Below are 10,838 nucleotides of genomic sequence, written 5' to 3' on the forward strand. Positions count from 1 at the left end.
TACTTCATTTCATGAAAATGAGATTCAGAAGGATCGCACATGAAAATAAAACACCTTTTTAGAAAACGTAGGATAGTACAAGAAAAGAAAACCTTTTTTGAAAAAATGTAGACAATATCGGAACATTTGAATGTCATGTGTTGTAGTGTGCCAACAAGGTTAGATAAGATAATAGGATCGAAAGCAAAGAGGTTAAAGTTCGGATTTGGTGAAGAGGCAAGTTTAACAGTGTTGCTCGAGTATGTTTCATCACCCACAAGAACGAGTCTTGGGAATAACCATGTAACTCCATCCATTTCATCCAACGGGTCACAAACCATGTGAGTCCATTCTATCCATCGTTGCGTAATAATCATTGGAAGAGAATTTAAGAATCATTGTTAATTGTCTTTCCTTACACTACAATTGCTGAAAGTTGACACAAACCCAATAGTTGTATCCAATGTTTTCATAACTAGACTGAACAACAAACCAAGCACCTTATTGGTTTTTTGTTAAGATCCTTGATTCAATGACCGATGACGTCATTTTAAATAAAAATATTCAAATTACTTAAAATTTGAATATTATATTCAAGAACCGGATGGCGTCATTATTAATTTGGTTGACTAGTCGGGCTGATCCGACCACCGAACGGGGTAATTGGTTCAACCACCTAACCAGTCCCATGCCTGAATCATTCATACACAATTAAGGAACACTTTGTTAAATCAACAGTGCTTCGATGGTCTATAAACGATGCAGCTACGAGAACACCTTTTGAAGTATTGGTTGTATTTATTTGAACTGGTAGTAACAACAATTTTGTAGTCTCTTATGCAAAACTAATGTTTTTGGTAAAATAAATGTACAATTGCAACAATGAATCAAATTCAATTCATACACATAATTCTTAATGGATTATTATATTTACCTTGAACGGTAGACCCCGATCAAATTAGAATTAAAATGGATTGATTGAACCGAACATTTAATGTGTTTAATGAGACCTAAAGGCAGCAGACCAAACTGGGCCCACTACTTTAATGTTTAATTCACACCGCTGTTCGTTTAGGGTGAGAGGGGTGTAATGCGGGTAGTGTTTGAGGGTAACGTACCCTTATCGGGTAACGAGTACCCAAAATAAGGGAGTTTTATGGGGATTTGCAAGTGGACCCTCAACCAGTTATGCATATCTTTATAATTAACTTTAATATCTCATTTCCATAGTCTTAATGTAAATTATCAATAAGTTTTAAAATCTACTCGTATGATGTAACATAATTTATCAAACACTGCTCATATGTTTTTTTGTCATGCCCTAGTGCGCGTATGACACACGCGTCAATAGTCTAGTTGGGTTAATAAAGACTTGGTGTGTGATTAATTCACTTCCGGCTTTAAAAACTTAACTTCTTGTATAAACACAAGGCTTTAAAACTCAAGGTTTCCTGGATGTTACCATCATTATTTAACTAATAACACACAATGTCATATATCTTTATTTAATATAACAAACAAAAAGTGGCAAACCAGATTATTCTACCTCAGTTTATAACTTGTTCCTTTATTATCAAAATCCTACAATCACAAACTATCTTTCTACTTCCTAAGAAAAGACCATGGACCTGTTCCTGTTCCCATCCTGCAAACCAAAATATTAATCAATCAATCAATAATAATAATAGTCATAGTCCTAGTCATAGTGTTACCTCCATATGCCTGCTATAGCACGTAACCCCATGAAAATGGACAGCGTGACCCATATTCCAACAAAACCCGCAACTTTGTACAAACCAAATAATGATCCGATGCTCGCCATTGAAACTAGGATCTAACAAAGAAAAGTAATATAATTGAAATCGTGTTATAAGACTCGGGGCATTGTTTTTGAACTAAAAGGACAAGATTTTGAACCATAGAGTACGCAGAATAAGCGAAATCAGATGCTCCAAAATTAACTCCATCAAATATGAATGCTATTGAATTGATTGTTTGTGTGCCAGCAACAAACTAAACAACAAAATCAAATGAACCCCTGATAATCATAATCAAAATAATAGAAACACGAATCGAAAGAATATTTACCGGGACACCTATACTTATGATGTGTTTAACATTTATGTCTTTGGTGAAAACACCTGAACCAAATTGTAGACCAAGTCCTATTAAAAGTGTGACTGCAAGTCCCATAACAACTCCCATCTGCAAAAGCATTTTTTCCGTCAAGAAATAACTAGAATCATCATTGTGGTAGGTAAAAGATGATAACTGTACGTAAACTGGACATGTACTTGCAATACTCGGGTTGCGGCTGATGTCGCCTTTTTGTAGTTCTTTTCAGCAAACGATGAAGCGATTATGGCCTACAGAGTTCGAGCCAGTGAGTGTAGGTTTTTTTTTGGAATTTTTTTTTGTGGAAGTAAGTTGTTTAGGATCAAGATACTTCTAGGGTGTATTTTTTTTTCTTTCTTTTTTATATTATGGTACTTTTAGGTAGTTCGCTAATGAGACAAGCGAACTCCAATACTCCGTGCAGTTTGCTACTGTGGAAATTAATTAAGTTTACAAAAATTAGCTTGCCACAATAGTGAACTTGTTGAGTTCGTTTGCAACCCCAGCGAATTGTCTAGAAGTAGAAGTTCTAAAAAAACACCTACAAGTATCAGTCACATTCCTAATTAGGGGTGTAAACACGAGTTTGGCTCGCTAAAAGCTTGAATCGAACCTAGCCTAAACGAGCCTCTTATTTTTAAAATTTTTACTTATTATATTAAATATATTCTTATATAATAATAATTATAATATAAAGTTATGACAAAAATAACTAAATAGTATGTATTCTGTTAAAATTAAAGTATGTGCAAAAATTATTATAATTGAATATAAGTTTATTAAATCAATACACGAGTTGAGCTAAAGCATGAATAAATTCTCACAAGCCAAGCTCGAGCTTTTGTAAGTTAAATGAGTTGAACTCAAGCCTAGTAAATTCCATGCTCTTACACCCCTAGTCCTAAACAACCTACTTCTGCCAAAAACATCCCTTTAGAAAAGTAACACGTAGGGTGTTAACCTGTCCAGCAACGGCTAAACCGTCTGAAAGAAGCGAAGAGGTCAACCAAACCTGCAAGCAAATTTGGAATGCAGCCATAGTTGTTGCACCCAATCTTGTAGCCAACGATGCAGCGAGTGTCACGGGGATGGTTGCTGCTATGACTCGAAACAACAATAAGGAACCTACAAAGCACAAAAGTATTAGTTAATTTTATGGTGACAACAACTATAAATGTACTGAATCAAGTTTTTGAGTGTACCGCTTTTAAGAAACTTGCTGAACTGCAAAGATTTAAGACTCAGAGGCAGTAGATTAACTTTTTGCATCAGCCTGACTAGCATAATTAATGATATCAAGTATCTGTGAAAGATAAAAGGTGTTTAGACACATGATCAAGGTGTGACACCATATAGTATATGAATCTTATAGAGTGGTTACTGGGAAAGAACATGTGCAATGGCTGCACCGCTAACACCCAATTTGCAAGTGAATATAAGAAGCGGATCCAAGATTACATTCGCAACATCGCCTGCAACTGAAGGATAACACAACGTGTATTGGAATATTAATCAGTAGAGATCAAGCACAACTGAATTTTCAATAAAAAAATTTTTACAAATTTACATGATGACATTATTAAGGTTGCTAACTCAAAAAACGAATTTAACTCGTTTTCTTCTCATTTAAAGTCGCCGCTTATTTAAAATCCAACAAAAAGAAACCACCCTTCTAACTTCAACTCATTTTAAAAGAATCCATTTTTGTAAAAAAAAGGTTTGTCCGTAGTGGTGGCGGCAGAACTAGAACTTTTTAGTCATCATAACTCATATGATTATCTTTTCTGACTATCAGAACTAGGGGTACAACTCATGTTTTTCTTATAAAAACTCATATATATATATATATATATATATATATATATATATATCCGACAAAATCATGTGAATGAGGGGCAGACCCTCTTGCCCCCCTTGGTTTTGTCCCTGAAAGAAAGAAAAGGATGTAAGGGTATACCCGTGGCATATAAAGGAGTTCTAGTATCTTTGAAACCGCGAAAGATTCCTTGAGTAGCCAAAGAAATAAGAACCGCGGGAGCTCCAAGTGATCGGAGAGTCAAATACTTGTATGCCGGTTTTAACATTGGAGAACCCTTACAAAATTTGAATGTGGAGGGAAAATAGATTTATATTTCACATTTCCCGTATTTGTAGGAGTGAATAGAATTTACTTACGGGTTTAACGCCTGTCAAACTTAAAAGTGGTTTGGCAAGAAGTGCTAGGAAGAGTGTTTCGAGAACACCAAGCGCCAAACCGAACAACAACGCGGTTGAAGCCGAAGGAATATTTCTTTTCGCTAGCTTGGCGTTTGGTGCGTTTGTGACACCATCCGTATTAGTGGTAGGCTTGGCTGGGCTCGTTTTGGAATCTGATTAATGATAAAAGTAAGTGACTAATGCACACGGATCACAAATTGAAGTTTAATAAACTCCATCTAACTTATATAAAGAGTTTACCACCTCTACTAAAACAAACCAACAATGGGACAATGGTCTAGATCATGCATAATCAACTACAAAGGCGTACCGTCTTCAAGCGTAGCAGACTCTTTTTCTTCGTCCTTTTCTGTCGATCCATTTTCCTCTTTTACAGCTTGCACAATCTCTAGCGTTTCTCCTTTGGTGTCAACTTTATCAACATAACCGTTCTTCATGTCCTCAGCCTCCATTGCCTCTGCGTTGATTTTATCTATCGTCTCCTCCTCAGCAACAAAGGACGTTGTAATACTAACAAGTGGGAATATTGCGACTTTTGAAACTTGATTAAAAAGCGCGACCGATATTCCAACAGCCGCAATCTCCACCGGTCCTGTACGTATATAACCATAAACTTTTAGTTTGTGAACTTTTAATAGGATGGTACCAAAATATGTATATAATGTTATCATTTTTCATAAAGCTGATGGTTCAAGTCTCATATTGAACAATTGTGTACGTTATTAGTTTACCAATAAAAGTAGTGGATGTGTTATAAGAAAATAATAGTTTGTGACAATTTATGGGTCAATTGCATGAGCTACGAAAAAGCATACCTATGCGACCAATGTAAATCGTGTCGATCAAAGAAGCAACAGGATCGGCAGCTAACGCCATGGTCACGGGTATAGCAACCGAAAGTATTTCACGACCGAGTTTGTCCAACTTGAGTGCAATCCTATGAAAACGAGTCATATAGAAAAAGAACATAACTACTTGAATAACATGCATGTTACACTACACAAATGGCTGTTTGGTAAAATGCTAGAACATAATTAGTACCTAGAATCTTTGAAGAAAACAAGGATCGGAAAGTTCCATTTTGCGACTGTCGAAGTTGAAATACCGTCCACTTCCATAGCAGAAAGATAGATTTATCGTACAAACTGTAAAGTTGACATAAATTCATATATATAACAATAATAACAATTGTTTAATACATTAGGAAAGTTTTTATGTAAAAAATAAGAAATTATATATGGTTTACAGTTTTTTTTTTATTTTCTTTGATTTATGGTTCTTTTATGACGAAACAAATTCGCATTCGATCGAATAACTAAACCAAAAATAAAATAAAAATAAAAAATGAAGCAAATTTGAAGTTTAGAAAAAGCAAACAATAACTACTTTTCAGATGAATACTTGTATTTACAAGTGAATATATGTGTTAAACTATTAAAAATTACACTAATATTATTTCCTTGTATGCATGGTTGTAAAAATCCTATCTTGACGCTGATTAATCCTAATCAATCGCTAGGATGTGCCTATCGACTAGTGGATGATTAATTGTTATTTGGTCAAAGTCGGTCAAAACTGAAATATATATATATATATGTGTGTATTTGAAAATTTACATATAAATTTCAATCTGATTAAATCGCGACGAACTGCTAGCCCTGTTTGACCTCTGTCGCTCGACTAGCGCTTAACAATTTCTACGTTGATTACATATTATAGCGCATTCACAAGTGAATATGCGTATTTGTTCGTGAATAAAATAATTATTAAATATTTTTGGTTTTTTAATGTAACTTATTATACATGTAAAAGATAAAAGTACAATTCTTATTCGGCTTGATCAATTACTCGAACTGAAAAAGAAATTCGATTTTGGTTCATAAATTGGAATGGAATATTCTAGCTAGCGTTATAAAATGTCAAAAAAGGTATATTCCTGTGTGATTTAGAACACTTGTCATTTTCTGAAGGTCCTAACTCATATATAGGACAAGTGTTTCGAGTTAATGCATGGCCGATACAAGTGCCCCCAGATTTACAATATCATCAAAATTTTCTCTCTTGAAGTTCGACTTCGAGTTTAGTAAATATAAATAATCTATTAAATAAAGTATAAAATTGGGTTTCATGAACTCAAAACAGTAAGTAGTGAATAATGTATAAATATGATTTCTTTTAATTCAGAAACATTGTAAAACAAAACCAACTTAGTATAGAAAAAAATTAGCATTAACATTAGTTTGGAACTATCTTAAATTTTCTAAGATGGAATGTCAACTATTAATAATGATTGATTATTCATACATGACTCACCTGGAATACCATCAAGTAGGGATGAGTGTGGGACAGTACCTGTATCCGTACCCGTTTGCACTCGTACCAAAAATCAATAAAAACACGTATCAATACTCGTACCAAATTTTTTGGTATGGTACGAGTACGGGTACGGGTATTGGTACGGGTATTTTGGTACAATACCCGTTTTTGTACCACTTTACTTTTTTATTTCCAAATTTTCGACAATCTTGAAACCGGTACCGGTACAAGTAACAAACACCCTGAATTAGTCCGGGTATCGGTACTTACGCAGGTACATGACGGGTACCAAATTAGTACAAGTACCAAATTGGCCATTTGTTTAATGATAAGATAGTATTGAAGAACCCTAACTCGGTCGCCGATTTTAAGTGATTTGTTTGTTGGCTCATGTCTTGGATGTTATATTATTTAGTTTTAAAGAAACGTTTGGTACTTGTTCAATAATAATATAGTTGGAGAATTTATTTAATATATTAAATATGAATAATCTCAGTTAAACCCTTATATAATCCAAACAAGTACAAAATACCAAATGTACCCGTACCGGACCTGTACCCGATTGTACCCATACCATAATTCAACAAAAATGAGTACCAATACCCGTATCGAATAAGCTAAATCGGTACGGGTACGAGTACGTGTACGGGTACGGTAGATTATAGGTACGGTAGAGTACAGGTACGGGTATTTGGGACAAAATGCTCATCCCTACTATCAAGCAAGACATCCACCACTTATGAAAAACCAAACCCTCTTAGGTCATGTTTTAAACTTAAACATAGCAATCAAAAGCCTCAAAACAATCACCCATGCCATTATTGAACCAAAAAGCCAATTACGTAACATAAACACAACTATAATGGTCTCTCTAATATTGTAGCCACGTCACATTAGACCATTAGATTTGACTTATTTTGTATATAACAAAGGGAAATTATCCCCTCATTCTAGGAGCCCTTCTCTCCCCATCTTCATATACATTTACATTAGCTTTTACTGATCATGATTTAAGGATGCATATTTAACACATCTCATAAGCATATACTTGCTTGATCACCAAAGTGTCAACTACCCTTTGTCCATAAGACTTTTTATAGAGTTTCATTGCAATGTTACCAGAATATTGTACATGCAACATGAATCTTTGTAGCAACAAGGAATAGGTGGTGGCGTGGTGCAACCGAAATCTAACTTAAAACTGTCTACAAGTTATTCACTTGTGCTTTTATGATTTATTTATATTCTTGGAATAAAGCTTTGTTCATGGAATCAAGCTCGATATACGAAGCTTGTTCATTACACGAGCTTCAATTTATGTTTGAGATCGACTTTAAGAAGTCGATCATGAGTATATAAGCGACTTGAGTTTACACCCGTACTCATGAAGTAATTCTATAACGGCAAGTATGTTAAAAAGAAAATAGTAAAAGAGAAGTATCCTTATCAACCAACAAAAAAAAAAGAATGATAAGTTATAATTCCTACATTAGTATGTATCAATGAATCATAGTAAATATCGAAATTTTATAATACCCAGAAGTTTGTTTTTTTATATCATTAAAAAGTTGGAAGAAGTTAAGGAAGAGAAACATACGTGTAAGATGGAGATCTCTAGTCTCTTCCACTTGGTGTGGAACAGCGGTCGATGCTGTAGTGCCTTCACTATCCCATTTACTACTATATATATAGTGTTGTTTTTATGAAAATTGTAATAACTTTTTAAATAATTGTTTCTTTATTATTTCTTCATGAAAGTATTTTTGATAAACTAAAATTAACCTACTATTTTGATTTTTTAGTAAGGTGCTTAGAGAGGGCCAGAGGGATGCTCCTTTCACGTACATATCCTAAGTTCTATTGATCAAGCATTTTTATGTCATTTATGCTCTTAACTACCTTAAAGCACATTAATCACATGCAACAAAATAGGAAAACATAATTAAAAAAAATACATAGATATAAAACTAAACTACTCCTCGCCCGAGTCGAGACGCGCCAGATTTAAAGTTGCAAGATGATCCACAAGATCAAATTGACGTCGATAATGTATTTTTTCATCCATCAACTTCGGAAGGAAGGTATCGTCAAGAATGAGCTCGATCGAATGATCTCTTATGTATACGGGTGGTACCTCATATCCTATTCATGTTTTGCAACAAAACGCACACAAAATTCACTCTATACATTCATATCCCGCATGCGTTAGAATACCACATTTTCCATTTAGAACATTGAAAGCTTGCTTCACATCCATTCTTTCCAACTCTTGAGCTTTCTTGAACATCTTTTTATTCGTCTCGATGGGAAATGAAAACGTTTTCATAAACGTCGACCAAGGAGGGTAGATCTCATCGATAAGATAGTATCCCAATTTATGTAATCGTCTATTTACATGAAAATTCGTTTGTAATCAATCATGTATATTTTTCGTAGATGTAACTTACATATATTGCATGTTAATAAAATGTATATGTCGTTAAATAGATATCTTTCAAATTAATTCGCATAATTTTAAATGAGTTTACAAGTGATATATTTTCCTTTATTGTAAAAAAATTTGTTATTAGCGGAAACAAATTTCATTTTAGCTCTTCAAGAAGCTTTGAAATGTGTATCAAAACTATTTATGTCGTATAACATTGATATTTTTTTGAAGGGAATTATTATAGGGTATAAAAGACAACTTTGGTGTCATAAGACCCCTATTGGGTTATTTGGTGGCACCTTAGTGGTTGCCGACATTTTTTTTGTTTAGTTATCGTACAATAACGAATATAACGTAAATCGACCGAATACCAATTTTTTAGTTTTAATACTATAACGAACGTGATGCAAGCCGATCAAATTCATGTAAACTCACTGTATTTTGTTTTAGTTCCGATACTGTAACGACATAGCGAAAATTGGCCGAATATCAATTTTTTTTAGTTTCAATACTATAACGAATGTGATGCAAGCCGATCAAATTCATGTAAACTCACTGTATTTTGTTTTAGTTCCGGTACTGTAACGACATAGCGAAAACCGACCGAATGCCAAATTTGTTTTTGTTTTAGTTTCAGTATCGTAACAAACGTGATGAAGACCGACCGAATTTGTGTTGACACAACGCCTGAATGGTCGTGATTGACAACGCTCGGGTTTTACTGATGTGAGTTTTACCGCACGACGCAACCCTATTGGTCCACCTCAATTATTATGTATATTTTTTGTTTTAGTTTTGATCTCATAACGTACATAACTGAAACCAACAAAATTCGAATAGACTTACCGTCTCGACGCTTGGGTTTTACCACTGTCTGTGTTTTACTGACCTGTCCCGCCGATAAAACACTAGTTGTACAACATTAATTTTTGAACGGATGGTACAACATTAATAAATTATCATGCATGTCAGATCTATCATCCTCTTTTCAAGGCTTAAATACATCTAGGTAACATGTATTATGTACAAGAATAACACGTGTTGTTACGGGCACAAATTCCATTGATTCACGGGTTTATTTTTGTTTCCACACTTGTCGCGTGTATAAACTCGTGAAATATAACTATAACGCTTTTATGAAACGAAAAAGGTTATTGTCAAAAGTACGTAATAATGTAATTGGTACCAAGTAGTATTGATCAAACATGAACACGTATATAGGAAAACACCCAAACACGTTTTCATTGAAAAGTTTCACAAACACTCGGTTACAATCAATGACCTTACCGCAATATTTATAATCTAATCTATACATGTTAGACTACAATTATGATTGATAAATAATATGACATAAGACAAGGTTTAGTGGGGCGCTTTGCCACCCAAAAAGCCCCAAAGCGCCCAGGAACACCACCCCCGAGGCGTTTTGGGCTCTTTGATGGTGGAGATCGCTTCCCACAAAGCGTCAGATGGGGGAAGTTTGGTGGTGAATGATTGGTGGTTGATTTATTTACTTATTTGTTTTTTAAATAAAAATAATAATGAACTAATGATTAGAGGAGTCTCCATTCACTACACCTATTTTAACCGAAGGTCTCTATAGTGACGGGACGCCACATGATGCAATTAGATCTAATCATATTTAATAATTAATTATCCACTCCTTAAAACCCGTTACTTAACCTTGCATGCCAAGTAACCCACTAAAGCGAAATTCCCAACAATCACCACCGGAATTTCGAACTCGAAACTAACAAGTCTTCAACACTCCAAGTAATTCTCA

The 10,838-nt window shown here is 34.4% G+C and overlaps 1 protein-coding gene across 1 annotated transcript; it reads right to left on the reverse strand.

The window, feature by feature from the left end:
* Positions 1 to 1,464: 1,464 nt before the first annotated feature.
* Positions 1,465 to 5,491, reverse strand: LOC143577936 (protein DETOXIFICATION 42-like). The gene is made up of 13 exons (XM_077061646.1): positions 5,353 to 5,491; positions 5,127 to 5,248; positions 4,622 to 4,903; positions 4,270 to 4,463; positions 4,052 to 4,187; positions 3,476 to 3,572; positions 3,297 to 3,397; positions 3,056 to 3,219; positions 2,274 to 2,345; positions 2,068 to 2,184; positions 1,897 to 1,992; positions 1,692 to 1,813; positions 1,465 to 1,624 (listed from the first exon to the last, which is right to left on the reverse strand). The coding sequence occupies exons 1-13, from the start codon at positions 5,427 to 5,429 to the stop codon at positions 1,582 to 1,584; spliced, it is 1,623 nt and encodes a 540-aa protein (XP_076917761.1). The 5' UTR covers positions 5,430 to 5,491; the 3' UTR covers positions 1,465 to 1,581.
* Positions 5,492 to 10,838: the final 5,347 nt, after the last annotated feature.

Source organism: Bidens hawaiensis, unplaced genomic scaffold (genome assembly GCF_021521415.1).
Source record: "Bidens hawaiensis isolate Kalapana, Puna unplaced genomic scaffold, B.hawaiensis_p1.1 tig00028978_1, whole genome shotgun sequence".
Classification (NCBI taxonomy): Eukaryota; Viridiplantae; Streptophyta; class Magnoliopsida; order Asterales; family Asteraceae; genus Bidens; species Bidens hawaiensis.

Excerpts from the sequence above, each read along its gene's own strand:
- LOC143577936 (XM_077061646.1), bottom strand. The coding sequence starts at position 5,429 with ATGGAAGTGGACGGTATTTCAACTTCGACAGTCGCAAAATGGAACTTT. Across the intron at positions 4,188-4,269 it reads GTTTGACAGGCGTTAAACCC|GGTTCTCCAATGTTAAAACC; the intron begins GTAAGTAAATTC and ends AAATTTTGTAAG. Across the intron at positions 2,346-3,055 it reads GTTTAGCCGTTGCTGGACAG|GCCATAATCGCTTCATCGTT; the intron begins GTTAACACCCTA and ends CGAACTCTGTAG.